The 18,547-nt window shown below is 34.6% G+C and overlaps 1 protein-coding gene across 1 annotated transcript; it reads right to left on the minus strand.

The window, feature by feature from the left end:
• Positions 1–1,379: 1,379 nt before the first annotated feature.
• Positions 1,380–10,879, minus strand: LOC147390876 (putative trehalase). Its single transcript, XM_086459592.1, has 11 exons — positions 10,261–10,879; positions 6,870–6,989; positions 5,941–6,056; positions 5,730–5,830; positions 5,515–5,624; positions 5,329–5,401; positions 5,080–5,247; positions 4,908–4,995; positions 4,299–4,398; positions 3,967–4,180; positions 1,380–1,874 (listed from the first exon to the last, which is right to left on the minus strand). Exons 1-11 carry the CDS (start codon positions 10,785–10,787, stop codon positions 1,791–1,793), a joined length of 1,701 nt encoding a protein of 566 aa, XP_086315718.1. The 5' UTR covers positions 10,788–10,879; the 3' UTR covers positions 1,380–1,790.
• Between the last annotated feature and the right edge of the window lie 7,668 nt (positions 10,880–18,547).

Genomic DNA, 18,547 nt, shown 5'->3' on the forward strand with positions numbered 1-18,547 from the left:
CTACCACTTGGCCACCCATTTGGTGGTTGCCTCAACTTTTACTTACCATCAGCCATTTACTTATATTCTTCATTTTACATTGGGGTGTAATAAGTAAAAATTGGCACCTCTCATAATTAAATCGATTTAACTCCTTTGACTTGTAAACGATTGGGACAATACGAGATATAGCATATGAAACCATGTGTTAGCGCCTTTGAGAAAGTAACCAGAGATTCTTCGATGAGTCACCATTTTATGAGGTGGGACGAAAGGGTCCACACAATATACGTGACTAGCACTACCTTTTTCTTAAGGAATATTTTTAAGAAATATTGATACTTTTTTATTTATAAAAATGATTAATAAAATATTATTAATGATAAAATGACTCTCCCATGTGACAAACTCTACACAATTGACTCTCCCTAACGTGACATGTGCTAGAATCATAGATCTATACTCATTGGGATACACAATTGCAACATGGAGGAATCATTTTATCAGGATTAATAAAATATTGGTGATTATTGTTACTAGAAAACAATAATGGTGTATTTGTGCAAAGAAATAAAACATTATTATTATAATGAAATTCATTTGGAATCTTAAAACTAGAAATTTATTAATATACTATTCTTGATAAATAAAATAATGTCTGAAAATAAATTTTCAATTAATATTAATTAGAGGCTGTTAGTAGAGGAGCAACATTTATATTGAATTAAAGTATCTCTATATATATAATTCTTAAGCCAATTGGGATGTGTAATATAATTTGGATGATTTACATGCACACTTCTAATGATATGGAAAATGTGGTTTTCAAGTGTATGTTTGCGCATTTTACGTCCGAAGTGATTTATCAATTGAAGGGAAAATGATTTCTCTCCCCAGCCTTGGGAAAATTATTTTTTTACCTCCTAATTTTATTCTCACATGCTTACCCCTTCACCTTGACCTAAATTATTTTTTTACCTCCTAATTTTATTCTCAGACATTTACCCCCTTCACCTTAACTTTTTAATGATTAAGAAAATGCCAAAGTGACTGCACATGACACTGCATTAGAAACTGAGCTGATGGGAGATGTGTGCACGAAATCATAAATGCTTTCCTAAAGATACACATGTAAAGCATCTAGGGTTTTATGAATACATCCACATCAGCTTAGTGTCTTGCATAGTCACTATAGGACGACTCTAACGATTTTTGTAGATACAATCTAGGAGGAATTCACTTGTCCACGGAATTTATTTCCTATTATGAATCATGAAGCTGGATATTTATTTTGCCACGGAATTTACGTTCATTTTAATTAGTTAATAAAGTTTATTAAACTTTGAAATCCAGACAAACCATACAAAATCAAAGCCCACATTAATAATATCCAACTGTCCACAAATAATAGATGGAATCAAAGAGCTAAATATAATTATAATTAAAAAAAAAAAATTCTCGATGACACTTTCCTTCGAATATATGTAAGAAGAAATAATTAAAACAATAATATGAAAATAAATAAACATATCTAACTAATATAATATTAAACATAAAAATAAAAACTTATATAGTAATACATAGCATCAGGTTTAGGTTGTCCAAACCCTCAACCTGAGCTCGACCTAATTATTGAGCTTGAGTTGAGTAAAAGCTCAACTCATCTTCTACATAACTTGGCCCAGGCTCACCCATCTATCAGGTTGAACCCAGGTTGTCTTTGGCCCACCTCGTCCACGATGCCCATATAAGACAAAACACGTTGTCTAGAATCCTAAGCATATATATATGCTTAAGCTTGACTATGGTTATTAGGAATCTATTGGACGGTCTTGTGGCCATCCAAACTCCTCCAAAAATGCCAACACCACTCCATTTGACCACCCGAAGCCCGTCTACACCAAGAAAAAAAATGCAAGATCAAATAAGAACTTGATCACAATAAAGAACCTTGTACTTATGTTTGTATCTTTGATTAGTCTTTTAGGGCTTCCAATGGATTGGATCAGATTGATTTGGGACCAACGATAACAATAAGATCTGGAATTAACTCGATAAGAATCAGATTGGACCTTTCTGGGATCCTGTTTTATCAGATCTAACTATAACTATTAGAATTTAGGATTCCAAACCTATAAGAAATAGATTGGATCCAGGTCGGGTTCGGATCAGATCAAAATTAATTTCATATGCAAAATATAAACAAACTTCACATATATATAACCCCAGTTTAAGAATCGTGGACCATCCATTATTTGTAAATCACTTTTGATAGGGTTAGAAGTTTCAGAATGGGAGGAGTTTTTGTGATCTCTTCACCATAGATATCATCCTCAAAAAAATCAGGCCATTTCAAAACTTCTAACTCATATATTGAAAATCTTTGGCAGAATGTTTTGTTTTCTTTAGGGGTCTCCGAACGCTGCATATGTATTGTATATATATGAAGAAAAATAATAATATTAAGGCTCAGTTCTATGGACTCAAAAAACATTCTATTCTGACCGAACCAGATCTGGTGTATCATAAGAGATTTTGCTTTTCAACTGATTCCTATGCATTCGATAATAAAAATTAATGAACGAGGTATTTAATTCCAAGGATGAATCAGGAAAAAAAAAAATTGTTGTTGGTTATAACTCCTTTTTTTCCCCTAGATAAATCAACACATCCCATTGCATAGATTGAGGGCATTCGTAAGTATTGACTTAGGAGGTCCAAGGAGTTATCTTTACCAAACATGCATCTTATGGCTAGATCCAAGATTTTCTATGAACTGTTACTCCCTTCACAATTGTGTGGGGTATTTGGTTAGAACGAAATAGTAGACTTTAAGGGCAGGAGTGCTTCTATGGGAAGATGTGAAGTTGTCCGTGTTGGGCTTTTTATTTTTTTAGTTTAAGGGAATCTTCTTTGAGGATATTTTGGTTAGATGGCAGCAAGTTTGTTGTGTTAGGTCCGATTTGCATGTGTGGTACCCTTTGGTTGTATCATTTGATTCATTTCTTATTGTTGGTCATCTCGCCCAATTTTAATGAAATTATCTTTAGTTATCAGAAAAAAAAAAAAAAAATCAATCTTCCTCTTGGGAAAGGAGGAGTAGAGAAGTCCTTTCCATAAGGATTAGAGAAATCCTATTAACTGCAACTTCATCCTAACTTCGGGTTAATCTCATAGTTCTTGGGCCATTTAAACATGAAATTTGACATAGCTCAGTTGGTTTGACACATTGCAAAGCAACTCCAAGGTCGTGGGCTCAAGTCCAGCTTACCCATAAAAAAAATGAAATCCAATTGTTAGAATATTATACGTATCCTGATAATACAAATTCCATTGATACTGATCTCGAGGATAAGTCCTGAAAGTTGGATTTTGCACTTGCGCGATAGAGATCGTATTTTTCTTGATTCGATAGAATCTGATCCTATATGTAATATAATTTCTCATATTTTATTGGATGGAGGTGGGGAAGGGGCAAATCTCACTTTGAATTCAGATTTAACTATTTTTGATTACTTTGGTTTCCTTACTTATTTTAATCTTTTAGGTTCCTGAGTTGAATTCAGTAAAAAATCTATTATTTTTAGGTTAGCTATGTGTTTGAGTAGATTTTATGATTTTAGGGAAGTTCTTTTATTTTGGTTAAGTCTATCATAATGGGGCACTAGTCCGACTGCATGAAGAATTAGCGACTAATTAAGCGCCTAAAAGTTTATTTAAACCATTGTAAGCGAAATTTTGAATCATCTTTCTTTATAATAATCAATCCAAATTTCAACTCTTTTAGAGAATTACTTATCTTGTTTTGCCTCGTTGATCAAAGATTTTATCCTAATGAAGAAGACCTGACCTCCTTATTGCTCAACGCTTCTACCGTGTCAAACATGTCTAATTAATGCATGTTTCTAAACAATTTCTAAGTCTTCTATGAGATATCTTAGAAGAATAATTGTCAAAACAAATGTAAATTTGAATTATAATCCTAACCTGAGGAATGTATTCACCACCCTCTCCAACCTTTCCACAAGTCTCCACGTCATATTTTTCATGCATTGTGCCTGTTTTCTTGTAGGCGGCATAATTCGTCCTGATCCACCTCACAGCGATGTCCTCTGCCAAGGCCCTTGCTTCTTTTGAGCCGCATCTCGCAAGACCTTCAACAATCATGTGTTGTAGCGGTGCCCAGCCATTCGGGAAATCCCTGTGTAATTTCCCATCTCTCAAATCATTAAAAAAGGGTCTCGGTCTTTATTGTGACCTCAAATACAAATTTTGAAATTTTAGCATTATTTGTACGCAATGCAATGCAGTTTACTAACCATTGTTGTCCTGAGTTTAATAAGGAGGTTGCGATTCCAGCTTCACAAAGCAAGCCTGAATTTTGAAGACTTTTCATAACTTTCTCTACAGTAAGTTCATCTGTACATTTTTACATGATAAAGTCATTCTCACTAAAATCAATGGAAATTACAAAAATCAGAAATATTCTTTGTTGCATATCTAATAGCGAGATGTTGACTTTGAATAGGTACATTGGTAACTATCTAAACCGTAAGTTTTCCACTAATATTTCTAAAAAAATAATTCTATTCTGTCTTTGAAAAAAAAACAAGGGTTTTATTATCATTGTGCGATAATATTTATTTTCAAGATAATTTTATGGATTTTTGTAATATATTTAAAAAAAAATGTCATTGCACAATAATAAATAAACCCTTCAATGAAAGGCAATGTGGGATTACTTTTTAAGAGTAATTATAGAAAATGTATGGTTTTGAAAATTGCTAATGTCCCATTGAAATCTTGGACATAGAAATTTCGTTTTCATATATATTTGACTTAAACAAAACAGTTCATGTTGAAAGTCCAATAAAAGATGCAATTATATCATGTTTAGAAAATTAGAGTGAATTTAGAATATCATTGACCTGAGTAAAACAAGTCAATCCACACAGGAATGAAATTTGAGGCGAAAATATTTTGATTTTGGTTCTGAGCTTCCCATGTATGAACACCCTGAAGCATCAGATGGGAGGAATCAAATATAACCGCACAAATTACAAGATTTACTTCAACCAAATTCACATGTAAGCCACATACCTCACATACACTTCTACTAGTGAGCCAGTAATCAAGCCATTGTCCCTTTTCAGCATTCCAAAAGATGGAATTCATCGCCATTCGTCTTTCTTGAGAAGCTTCGAAGAATTGTTCTGCAATGGAGTTCTCCCCAATAATTCTTGCCATGACAGCTATGCCAAGCTCCATCTAACAATAACAGATACATCAGTTCTCGCCCCGTAATTCCCAAGTGGACATTTAGTGCTTCCGAAGATTTCTCAATCATACCTTGAATATGAATACGTTCAAATCCACGGGAATAATTGATGTCGTAGCCAATGTTGTTAGATCAGTTTGATTCCTGTAACAACATAGCTAGACCCCTTATATCTAAAAATATTTGCTCATAGAGATATAAATCAAACATCAAATTGGAATTTATAAATGATACAAAATGAACTATTATCAATTTACCTCATCCATCTAGAACTGAAATCCCATCCAGATTCAGCTGTTGTAGCCAATTCGCGGTAAAATTGTTGTTTCTCGTGATCATTGGAGAGCTTGGAAGCAGATTCCTTGTCCTGTATTTTGGAGACAATTTCAAGTCATTGGTTACATTAATCTTCGATACAAAATAATCTCCAAAGTTCATTAAAATGGGGGGAAAACAAAACAGCAGGACATACAATAGTTGAAGTTTCGGGCCTGGGTTTGTTCCACATTGCAAAATATCGATTTAACGTGTGTTTATGCGCTCTAGCATCCTGAATAGTCACCTTATGGATTTCTGAAAAAGAGAAATGCGAGTGAAATACTATGATCCTAATGATTGGGGAATTGGGCAGAGTGAAACCAATCAAGATTCTTAAGCAGTTCTATAAATGAGCACCGCAGTACCTGAATTCCAAAAGCGATGTTCTTTGATAAGTGCAGGGAGAGAGCTTTTCAACAAATCCAAATCACCAGTTCTCTCGTATATCTCCAATACCATTGCACTAAGAAGTGGAGGTTGGCTGCAAAAAAATTCCATAATGCTCAAAGTTTAGATTTCAAACAAATAAAGAGAAGCCACACATGGAATTTTTTTTAGAATTGATAGTAATATAGGCTAAAATTTATGGTCCAACCTAAGAGATCTCATCAACCAGAAATGACCCAATCTAGAAATAGTTCAAGCAATGAACACTCTATGGAAAAGCATCTTCAAACATAACTCGATATCTAGATTTTTTTTGGTATCGGTAATTTTTAAGAGGTAAATCAAGTTCCAACACTCCATGAAATTCCATCTTTCAGGCAGGTTACTTATGGTAACAACAAGAAGTCTTTTTCCTCCATTCCACTCTGACCAAAGCCAAGTCTTCTATTATTGAAAGTGAGTTCATCTCTGCGTTCACTATTTCCATGAAATGATTGGGAACAACAATAATAATAAAGAGCTTCTATTCTCACACCAACTTTTGCTAATGCCACCTCAAGATGTGTGCTACTTTTTTTGGTGATTTACATATGTATTGGGGCGGCATTAGAAAAAATTGCTGTGGCAATAGAATCTCTCATAAAAAAGCCTTATGCAAAATATTTGGGGTTGGCTAAATGAATCTTGTTCATCCTTTCCACATTAAAATTGAGTTCATATTTACTTTGACTATCTCCATTGATGTTCTAATGATTGAGAACTACAATGGGGATGAAATGATTTTGTTTATTGTATGAATACTATTAACGAAAAGGAAATACTAAATCAAAAATCAATGAGAAATTACAATGAGAAATGTAGAAGAACAACAGAGTAGGATATAAGAATGTAGAAGAAACAATATTACCTCCGATTACTATAATAAGTCCTTGCTCCATTCAGAATGTGTCCATATTCATCTATGTGGGAAATAAGATTATACACCATTGCCTTTGCAGTCTCATACATTTTGCTAGCTAGCAATCCCCTGATGACATATAATTTTTTAGAGGAAGAAAACGACTAATTAAAAAAAATCTAAAAACAAAAATAAATCAAACTTAGACATGGACAGAAAGCAAAATAAACATTGATCCCACCAACTCAACTCAACTCCCTTGAATTTTGAGGTGGCCCATTGTTAAGAAAAGCAGAGGCAATCGAACCAAGAAAATGAATCGAGAGAAAGAAAACAAGATACAATCACTCACAGAAACATAGAGATTTTACATGGTTCCCTCAAGATTGAGGTACATCCACGAATCACATTGATTCTACTATGAAGAGAAGACTCGCAGTAACAGATTACATGCTTTCACCAAAAACGAGAAATATATATACCCTAGGAAACATAACACTCACTGTATATGAACAAATGATTAAATAAAACATTTATCAAACTTGGTCAGACCTGTTTCAATTTGGTTGGACTAATTTATATTTATTAAAAGATTAAAAAATATGTAATTAGTGTAATATTTTCTTAAATTATATTTTTATTTATTTTCATAAAAAAATAATATTCACCGAACGGGTGGTTCACTGGATGATTTAATTTTGTTACAAAATCCACTCGAACCTGATCGAACAACCGTTTTGGTCTGGTTTTTAGCACAAGTGTTAAAAATAAAGAGAGTTTCTATTGGCACCCCAAATTTTACTTATTACACCCAAATTTCTTAAATTATTTATCACACTTCAGTTAAAGATTAAAAGCACTCTTCAAACGTTACAAAGGTTTGGCTCAAATTTTAATCTCAATATTACAAAACTCTATAACACTCGTTCAAACTGCTTCTGTAATTTTTTATAATTATGATTAGGCATTTAGGCTCATAGAAAATCCTACACCCAAAAAATACAAATCTATCACACAAAGAGAGAGAGAGAGAGAGAGAGAGAGGTTCTATTGGCACCCAACTTTTACTTATTCTCAACCATTCACTTATTTTCTTTATTTTTAATTGGGGTGTAATAAGTAAAAGTTGGAGTGCCAATAGTTAAGTTTTAATTTTTGTTGCATAAAATTATTGTTTATTGTTATTATACTAATGGAGCTCACACTACACTTCTCCAGCATGGTTTTGAAATAATAATATATCCAAAGCTGGAAGCATTACCAAATGAGTCGTGACAAATCGAAGTGGCGCAAAACATACCAGGTATGCATGCGATTGACGTGGCAAGAGCACAGAATCATAGATATTTTTCATCGGGATACACAAGGAAAAAAGATCTATGGTTTTGTGCTATTAGGCCCAGAAATTCAAAATTGCATCTTTTCATGTGGTCTAGGATTGTTTGTAAAAAAGGGAAAGGAAAATGCTAAACTGACTTACAACACTGCTATGCTGCTGCTATGGGGGTCTGAATGGTCCTTGAAAAACAGAGTGTAAAGCATCTATGGCTCCATCCACACCACCATGTCAGCGTCATTTTCAGGAAGCCAGTGTTGAGAACGACTTTTGAATAAAGCCAATGGGTACTTGTGTATTATTAATAAAAGAGTCGTGCTAGAGGACGTCAAGATTGTACCTAATTTCATACTTTTTAAATGCCGACAAGTGCGCACAGAACCATCAAGTTAAAAGCATCTATGCTTCTATGCCCATTTCAGTGTCAGAAAAGTGTGAAAAGAGGTCCATTTTAGGTCATTTCAGCATTAGTGTTATTAAAATTTGTTCGGCTCCACCAAACTCATGCATACCTTTTCAAAAAAACAAAAATAGATGAAAAAAATTTGTATTGAAAAGTACATAGAAATGAATTTAGATAGCATAATGGAAATCACCATAAAAAATAAAATAAAAAGAAATTTTATTTTGAGAATTATAAATTATTATGATTATTAACTTATTTTTTTTCTTTTCGAACTGCTATTGGCACCCCAACTTTTAGTTATTACACTCAACTTCTTAAATTATTTATCACATCCTAATTAAAGATTGAAACTTACAAAAGTTTAGTTTATAACCAACATTTCAAAGCATTATTATAACACATTCAAACAATGCACTTGTTTAAGACTCATATAAAATCCTAAATCTAAAAAGTAGAAATTATCAAAGAGAGAGATTTGATTGACACCCAAACTTACATTTACTTATTAATTATTTATTTTTTATTTTTTATTTTTTATTTTTATTTTTATTGTGATGTAATAAGCAAAAGTTAGGTGTCAATGTTTATAATTATTAAAAAAAGAGAAAGATTTTCGTTACTAACTTCCTAAAGATTTTAAACCTTAGTAAGAGTCGTTTTGCTAAAATGGATTACCACATTAGCAATACAACAACACAAACCTCTAAATTTCATCAAAATACTCAAATCCCAAATAAAACAAAAACACAAAAAAAAAACCAATTATTTTTGGGCTATGGACGGCAACCAAACTTCTACCTAACTCCAAAATTTAAAATAAAAATTTAATGGTAAAAAATATATATATTTTCAAAATTCACAGAATTTTGTCCTCTACGACTCAGCATCGTACCATGTTTTGGATGTCACAAGGTGGTCCCCAGGATCAATAAGGGTGAAATCCTTATTAACTTAGTAAGGCTAGCCGAACTCTTAAAAAAGAAAAAAAAAAAAAAACAAAACAAAAAGGAAAAACAAAAAGGCTTATATCACGATAACAATACGACTATAGTTAAGTCTATTCTAAAAAGAGCGTAGGCACATGTGACAAAGAAGTCCAGTAACCATAAAAAGACAAATAAAACCTTCGGACGTGTATGTGAAAGAGAGTCCAAAAAAGTCCTCGAGTCAGGTTAACTCAATTATTACACTACAAAGTGAGTTGGTCATTGATATTCGAGTCGACTCATTAACTCGGAAGAGTCGGTGTGTATATATACCTCATCTTAGAAACTCGACTGAGTTACGCAGTTCTATGTAATTATATTAAAAAACAAAATTTAATATTGTTTTAAATATTTTATAGCCATTTTAATTATTTAATAAATTAATATTATTCATTTGATCCGATCGAGTCGATGCGTGTGAGTCAAACGAAGTTTGATTGGGTACGATATTCGTAAGGATTAGGATTATCTCCCAAAATCTCACACTTAAGTTGACGTAAGTGTTTCCAGATTAAAAACTAGAACCGTGATAATATGACGCCCCCATCAGAGAACCGTAGATCAGTTGCCTCGGGATACACAAGAAAAAACTCTATGAGTATACGTATCCCGAGACAACGGATCAAAGTTCTGTGGTGGAGGCGTCCGAAAATCATTACACTAAAAACTAACCTAATCACCCAGTACGAATCCCAATAATAAATCTCTCTGAACCGCGATCCAGGAACGATCACTGGCCCCGACAACGGCAGAAGAGTGTGTAATTCCGGCCGAGCTATTACATCATCGGAAACTCTCCGACTCAAATTCTTCCACAGAGAATGTACCTCCAACGCCCACGCTCGAACCTTCAAATTCTTCACCTTCGGCAAAAACCCCACCGGTTCCGGCAAAAAATCCATCGGCTCAACGTACACCAAATCGCTACCTGCATCGTTCAAATACCTCGAGATAAACAATTTCAGATCTCGAACAGGAACCGATCCGTTCCTCGATCTAGGTAACTTATCGAAAGCCTCTTGCGTCTTCGATAAACTGAACTTCAACGACATATCGATGTAGAGCTTTGGATCGAAGTTCGAATCACCGAAGGAATCGAGTGCGGTTTCTTGAATCCTTTCTAGGAAACTAATTAGAAGTGTTGTTGAGAGTTTAATTGGACATGAATCAGAGGAATCGAAAGCTTCTGTAAGAATCATGGTTGTTGTTATAGAGAAGATGAGAAGGAAGAGAAAATTAGGGTTAGGTTTGAATAAAAAGAGAAGAAGAAGAAGGAGAAGAAGAATGAGACGAATACATTGAATATAGTTTTAGGTGCAGATATAGGTAACGTGTCTTACGTTACGTTGGACTGACGTGGAATGCTGATAACGTACGGTGCCAACTTTTGATTTGAAGATAAAACACATTGGGTTGCAACGGCTTGGTTAGGAGTCCAATGTATTTAAAAATTCCTACCAAAACGTGCCACGTAGCTTTGGAAGATACGCTGTATGTGGGACTGTCTACGTGTATTGTTGACGATGGTTTTGAAATAGGCGTGTGGGCCCGCGACTTGTGTCAGACAGCATTGAAGGTGCATATTGGTCGTTGGACCAGTTGTTGGAGAGGAAAGGACAATAATATCGCCACCCCAAATCGCCACGCGGAAAAAGATTTTGATTGAAAACGCCAAGCTATGGATGTTAATGAATCAGTTTTGACCCGTTTCAATAACCCGATAAGTTGTAGGGTCAGATTAGAATAGCTCGATTTGTATTTCAGTTTCCTGCGTTTGACACTGGGTCCAATTGACCTGGCACTGCATAGAAAGTCGTAAATTTTTTAGTTTGTATCTCGAGGAGATAAATTTATGTCTATCTGCACACCAACTCAATATTGGACCAATGTCCAACGCAGACCGTGTGATACAACTCATAATTTTTTTTAAAGTCCCTTTTGTTGATAATAATGAATAAGATCTAGAAGTGATTTTATTATATAGTGTGATGTTTGAATAAAATCACTTATATTTGTTTATAATATAATGGCCTGTTAATATCATAGTCCTATTTTAACTATCTCTTAAGATGAATTGTATTAAGGTGCATGAAATGCATTGTATCATTGTTAGGGTATCTCATCACAAATAAAAAGTTGTGATGTAAAATGATATATATAAAATATATTAATTAGAATATTATCCTTTAAGAAGTATTGATAGATTAAAATATTTGTATTTAATTAGTTTTTATGTCCTAGTTGATATAATATTTATAAATGTCCCAATGGGTTTCATTTTTTATTTTATTTTTGATAATCGGGTATCCTCGTACAAAGTGGAACGGGTGTGTATCTTGGCTTTGTCTAGTCCATAGACCATGATCTTGTCCACAAACTAGTCGTGCCTAATACATTGGATTTCATGTCTTATTATCCAATAAATATCAATAAATTATTTTTTTCATGTAAAATCTGAATTTTATTGATGATTCTTGGTCATCGTTACGTGAACCCTAATTGGATATTTATAGATATTACATCAACTAAGGTATGGAAATAGTCTAATATAATTATTCTAATTTACTAATATTTCATAATGTAAAATATCCTAATATATATTGCTACATATATTATTCTCCGTTACCGTCTTCATTTTATAATGAGATATATTGATAATGATAACATGTAACTTATCATAATATGATTGCATCCAATTTTCTAGCATCCTCCCACAATTGCATGGTCATTTGAAAACGAAATTTGTAATTTCTTGCATTGAATAATTGTCATTGATTTCAAAAGTGACATGCTCATGAATGATCAAAAATCTAATCGTGCTTGTTGGTGATCACAAACTATCTTTGAAGTCCGTCACTGTCGCATCCCACTCATTTTATGATATGTCTGAGCCAATTGCTTACCAGATCAAGTATGTCATGATTCTCCCAAGAACATAAAAAAGTAGTATTAAGTAGCTTAAAAAATATATAAAAACTCTCATTAGAGAGATTTAAATTAAAAATAGAAATCATAGAAGACAAAAGTGAATTAAGAAGGATTGTAGAACTATAAGGTAATGTGTGCTTTTTATTGGAGAAAACAAAATAGTAGTAAAGAAGAATGAAAAAAAAAAAAGTTTGGTCCTGTGATGGCAATCGCGATGTCATCTTTTATGAATTGATTAAACCGTGAAATAAAATACTATTTCAAGTGAAGGCTAAAATTTTTTGATGGAAAATATATTTCCTACCTTTCTCATTCATTTACAGAATATTTATAGAATGATGTACAATCATGAGATCCTAAAATTATGGGATAGTTACAAATCAAATTTAAAATACAAAAATTGTAGAATTCAAAATAGGCAACAACTAATCAAGATTTTAGGGAGAAATTATAGGAGAGAATTAAGTGATGTGAGTTGACTCTTTTGAGTCTTTTGAAACCGATTGAGAAATCCTAGGAGAGGTTTCCTCACTTAAGATATCACACCCCCGCAAACTGATGGGAAGATCCTGTACTAACAGTTTGGACATCAAAAATTGAAATCGCAATGTACAAAGTCCGCTTGTGAAAATATCAACTACCTGATCAGTGGTGTTGATGTAGTAAACCACTAGTTCCTTGTGAACAACCTTTTCCCTAATATAATGGTAATCGACTTCTAGATGTTTGGTACGTGAATGAAATATAGGATTTGAGGCAAGAGCAATGGAACTTATATTGTCACACCAAAGCACCGGAGGTGAAGATAGAAAGACAAATAAATCTCGTAATAATTGTCTCAGCCAAGAAATTTCAGTTTCTGCTAAGGCAAGTTGGTGGTATTCAGATTCTGTGCTCGATTTGGACATAGCCTTCTATTTTTTTGAACTCCAGAAAATAAGATTATTTCCTAAGTAGATTCAGTATTCTCTTGTAGAAAGTTTATCATCTGGATCACCCACATAGTCTGAGTCTGAAAAACCTTGAATAAACAAGTTTCCCTTTTGAAACCGAATACCATCAGTAATGGTTCCTTTGATATAGCGTAGGCTACGTTTAACTGCTATCCAATGAGCTGTAGTAGGCCAATGCATAAATTGGCAGACTTGATTCATTGAGTAGCTGAGATCAGGTCGTGTGAGAGTTAGGTATTGGAGTGCTCCAACAACATTTTTATAGTTGGAGGGGTCTGGAAGAAGTTCTCTTTCTATAGCAGAAAGCTTTTGACCACTGACAATAGGAGTTGGCAAGGGTTTTACATCAGTCATTTTAAGACAAGTTAGCAGATCTGTGGCATACTTGACTTGAGATAGAAATAAACCATCCTTGGTATATTTGGCTTCAAGACCAAGAAAATATTGAAGTGGGCCCAGGTTCTTCGTATCGAATTTAGTATTGAGAGCATGAAGAAAATGATTGATATGCTTTGAGTAGTTGCCTGTGACAAGTATGTCATTTACATAAACAAGTAAGTAGACAAGAATTCCATTGTTATTGTAAACAAACAAGGAATAATCAGCTTTGGACTCTATGAAACCCAATGCGGCTAGAAAATCTAAAAATCGTTGTAACCAAGCATGCGGTGTTTGTTTCAAGCTAGAGATTGAACGTCGTAATTTACAGACATAATTTGAAAATTTTGGATCTTCAAATCCTCGTGGTTGCTTCATATAGACCTTTTCTGTAAGAAATCCATTTAGAAATGCACTTTGAACATCTAGTTGCCGGATAGGCCACTGATTAAAAACTGCCTAGGAAATAACTACCCTTACTGTAGTATGTTTGACCACCGGACTAAAGGTTTCTGTGTAGTCCAACCCCTCATGTTGATGAAAACCATTTGCCACGAGCCGAGCCTTATATCTCTAAATCGAACCATCTGATTTCTATTTTACTCTAAACACCCATTTGTTAGATAACATATGTGTAGACACCCCAATTTGAATGGGCCAATACTCGAAAGGGCCCAAAAATACAGACTTTTCAATAAAAATTGCCAACGGGCCTCAAAAGCCCAAATCAATCGAAATATGACATTTTTTGACAAATCAAAGCCTCTAACACCTCTCAATGAGTTAGTAGGTCCACCAAAAAGATTTGGCATGTTCCCATCTATCCCGCTCCACTCAAAACATCGATTTTTCGACAAAATTGGCCAACGGGCTTCAAAAGCCCAAATCACTAAAAAGTGATGTTTTAATTAAACCGAGGCCCCTAAGACCTCTCAATGGTTTAGGAGGCCACCAAAAGGACTCGGCCTACCTTACGTTTTCCCAATATTCACCGCTCCGCTTCCAAAATCAAAAACGTCAAATTTTCGATAAAGTTCACCAACGGGCCTAAAAAGCCCGATTTGCCAACACGTGGTATCTCGATCAAACCAATGATTTCAAAATTTTCAAAAAAATAAATAAAATTAAAAAACGAGACTTGGGACGCCTACCACCTCCTATACCTTCCACCGCTCCATCTCCGAATCCAAAAAAATCTAAACCCACCTAAGGCCCATAAATCCTTAATTCTTCAAAATCCATTTTTCTCACCCCCCTAACCTAAACTCAATCCCACATCACCTAAAAATCTAATACCAACCTACACCCTCAAAATCCATTCCAAAATAACCCCCAACCAATTCCTAAAATCCAAAATCATTTCATAACCCAAGCCCAAAATACTCCAAAACCCCTAAGCCCAAATCCATATCCAATTTATATCCAACCCACAACCCTAACCCATCAACCACTACCCACATCAACCAATCACCATCTTGATAATCAAATATGACACATGTCATCACCCCATCTCACCTCCCTCATCCAACTACTTACCTCATTAATTTACTTTAAATCCCATCTACCCACAAATCAACCCATCACCTTTTCTCTCAAATCAAACACATCTGCCCACACCCCTAACCTATACATCCCCTAATCTACCCTCATCATTCCCTACAAAACCCACATCTACAACCTAAACCTACACCATCCTCTCAAGTCAAACACTCAACCTCTCCCATCAATCTATCCCAACCCTTCATTTCCACCCACTTTAACACATGACATCATCTCCCTCACCCTCCCAAAATATCATCAACCACCTCTTTAAATCCTCCATTCTCTTAAATCAAATACCATTTAATCACAACCACTATCTTAAACTCACCTCACCAAACACTCCACCCAAATGGGTTGGGTAGGATACAAACCATTTGGGTCAAAACTCACCCATTTAACCCTCCTTCCCTAAATACCCTCCAATCTCCTCTAAATTATACCAATTTCTCTCTCAAACTCATAACCATTCTATCCTTTTTCTTCACTTCACCCCATTTTATCCCTAAAATAACTCCTCAACATCTATAAATACCCTCCTCCTCTTCCCAAAAATGGCCCCCAACTTTAACTACAAAATTTCTCCCCAACTCTCTCTCTACTAACAACTATCACCCCTCTCACTAAGAAAAATCTCATCAATTCCCTCACACTAATCCCCCCCAAGTCTCATAAAAAAAATCACATACTACACTCATCTCTCTCATCATCTCTTCTCTACTCCTTCAACCAAAAAAGAGTTGTATTTGCTTAAAATACTAAGGACTCAAGAAGACTCAAAGAAGAAGAAGAAAATAAGAAAGAAGATACAAGGTGGGTTCAAGGCAATCCCCTCCTCTCTCTTCTATACCCTCTCCTCCTCCCTCTTCTATCACCCCTCTCCCATTCATTTTATTTTTTAGGATGAATGTACCCCAAGGCTAAAATTCTATAAGGGTCATTTCCATCAATGGAATGACCCTATGATCAAGCCGAAAATGAACCCCTATTTAGGGTACAAATGCACCCACGTGGCACGTTGTCTTTCACACCTTTTTAAATAAAAAATGACCGAGTTTAATTGAGGTTACCACTCTTTAGTGGGGAGAAAAGGGTGCCTAACACCTTTCCTTTTCTCCAATCGAGCCACTTACCCCGAATCTCATTGTTGTATTAGTTCCTACACATCGAGAGTCACTAAAACGTCAAAAATGTCACTTTTTCAAAACAATGCACATCGGGTGACCATTCACACCCACTTATAATATGAATGGTGGCGACTCCAAACCATTGTAGATGTGATCATCGTAATGACGAAATCCCGTGTCTACAATATGTATATTTGATTTAAAAGAAACAAGAGTCCAAGTACCTGTTTGTCGTAAAGCATTGAACTCTTGACACATCCATTCACCAATTGGGATCTTTTGCAGCTTGTGTGTAGCAAGTTGGTTCCTGTGGAATTGGACTTACAATAAGTTGTAAAGCATATTTCGGATTTGGCTTGAAAATACCATGTTGTGAGCGAGTTATCAATTGTATGAGAAACGTCTTGGTTGTTGGCAGTTGGAGCTTGAGAATCAATCGTATTGGTAGAGGCATTTTGAGGAGAAGGGGGTTGAGGGGGAGATATTGTAGGAGAGGTAGGCGGATTTGGTTGAGGTGTTTCTATCGAGATAGGAAAGTTTGAGTCAGCATAAGTTTCTAAAACTTCAGGTAGTGGAGGATTTTCAGGTGGTATATTTGGTGAAGTGATAAGAACCGTGGGATCAACCTCCTTGGTTAATTGATGAATGGTCATACCATTTTCGGATTTGAATGGATAAGAGAGTTCATTGAAAACAATGTAATGAGAAAGGTAAATTTTATCGATTTCCATATCATAACAACGATATCCTTGGTGATTAAGGGAATATCCTAAGAACACACATTGTCTAGAACGAAATTTGAGCTTATTTTTGTTATAAGGTTGCAAATATGAAAAACATGAACATCCAAAAACACGTAAAGAGGAATAATCTAGAATTTTCCCAAATAATTTTTGATAAGATGAAAGAAAATTTAATTGTTTGGTTGGTAGTCTATTAATTAAATAAACAGGAGTATTAAAAGAATCTTCCCAAAAATTTGTAGAAATTCTAGATTGTGCAAATAAAGTTATACTCATATCAACTATGTGGCGATGTTTTCTTTCAGAGACTACATTTTGTTCAGGAGTATGGGGGCAACTTATTCGATGAGAAATTCCTAACTGAGAAAAAAAAGATTGGAATTTGATGTATTCACCACCCCCGTCAATTTGTAAGTTCTTTATGAAAGTAGACAACAAGTTCTCAACATTAATTTTAAACTTTATGAAATAATCCAAAGATTCATGTTTAAACCGCATAGGAAAGATCCAAGTATATTTGGAATAATCATCAATTAAAGATATATAATACTTAGATCCTTTAATGGAAAAAACAGGAGATGTCCAAAGATTTGAATGAATTAATTCCAACGATTTTGAAGAAACATAATTTGATAATGAAAAAGGCAATTTAGTATTCTTGCCCAAAGGACAAGAATTACAGAACTCATTATTCTTAACAATTCCTTTCAAAGGAAGAGAATTATTGAAAAACAAATGATGCAAAATTAAAGACGTTGGATGGCCAAGGCGTTGATGCCAAACTGGTGCAACAACACGTTCATCGATGAGAGCAAATGACTGAGGACTAGATGAACCTCTTGGAATCCGAAAAAGGTATAGACCATTCTCACATTTTCCTTGGAAAAGCATCCTCCCCATTCTTGAATCCCTCACAAAAGAAACCATTAGAATGAAACACAAAATAACAATGATTATCTTGTGTAAATTGATGAACCGAAAGCAAATTTGTAGTAATGGAAGGACAACATAAAACATTATTGAGATGAAGTGTAGATGAATCAGATTTAAATTGAGAGGAACCAATATGAGAGATTCATAAACCTTCACCGTTTCCAACCGCAACGTTGTCATTGCCATGGTACACGTCGTAAAATGAGAGATTGGCCAAATCCGAAGTAATATGTGTAGATGCACCACTGTCTGTTATCCATGTTTCAGCTTTCCCAAATCGAGATGAAGATATCACCATAGCAGCCAATTTCTTTGTAGGTACCCGCCCTTCATAAGAGTGATCAAATTGATGATAGCA

This window comes from Akebia trifoliata, chromosome 11, assembly GCF_017979445.1.
Source record: "Akebia trifoliata isolate Shusen 1 chromosome 11, ASM1797944v1, whole genome shotgun sequence".
Classification (NCBI taxonomy): domain Eukaryota; kingdom Viridiplantae; phylum Streptophyta; class Magnoliopsida; order Ranunculales; family Lardizabalaceae; genus Akebia; species Akebia trifoliata.

Bases quoted from the DNA above. Each gene is read 5' to 3' on its own strand.
- LOC147390876 (XM_086459592.1), bottom strand. From the start codon at position 10,787: ATGATTCTTACAGAAGCTTTCGATTCCTCTGATTCATGTCCAATTAAA. The intron at 4,399-4,907 runs GTCAATGATATT...AAAAATGTACAG, and splicing joins GATTGACTTGTTTTACTCAG to ATGAACTTACTGTAGAGAAA. The intron at 4,181-4,298 runs GTTAGTAAACTG...GAAATTACACAG, and splicing joins TTAAACTCAGGACAACAATG to GGATTTCCCGAATGGCTGGG.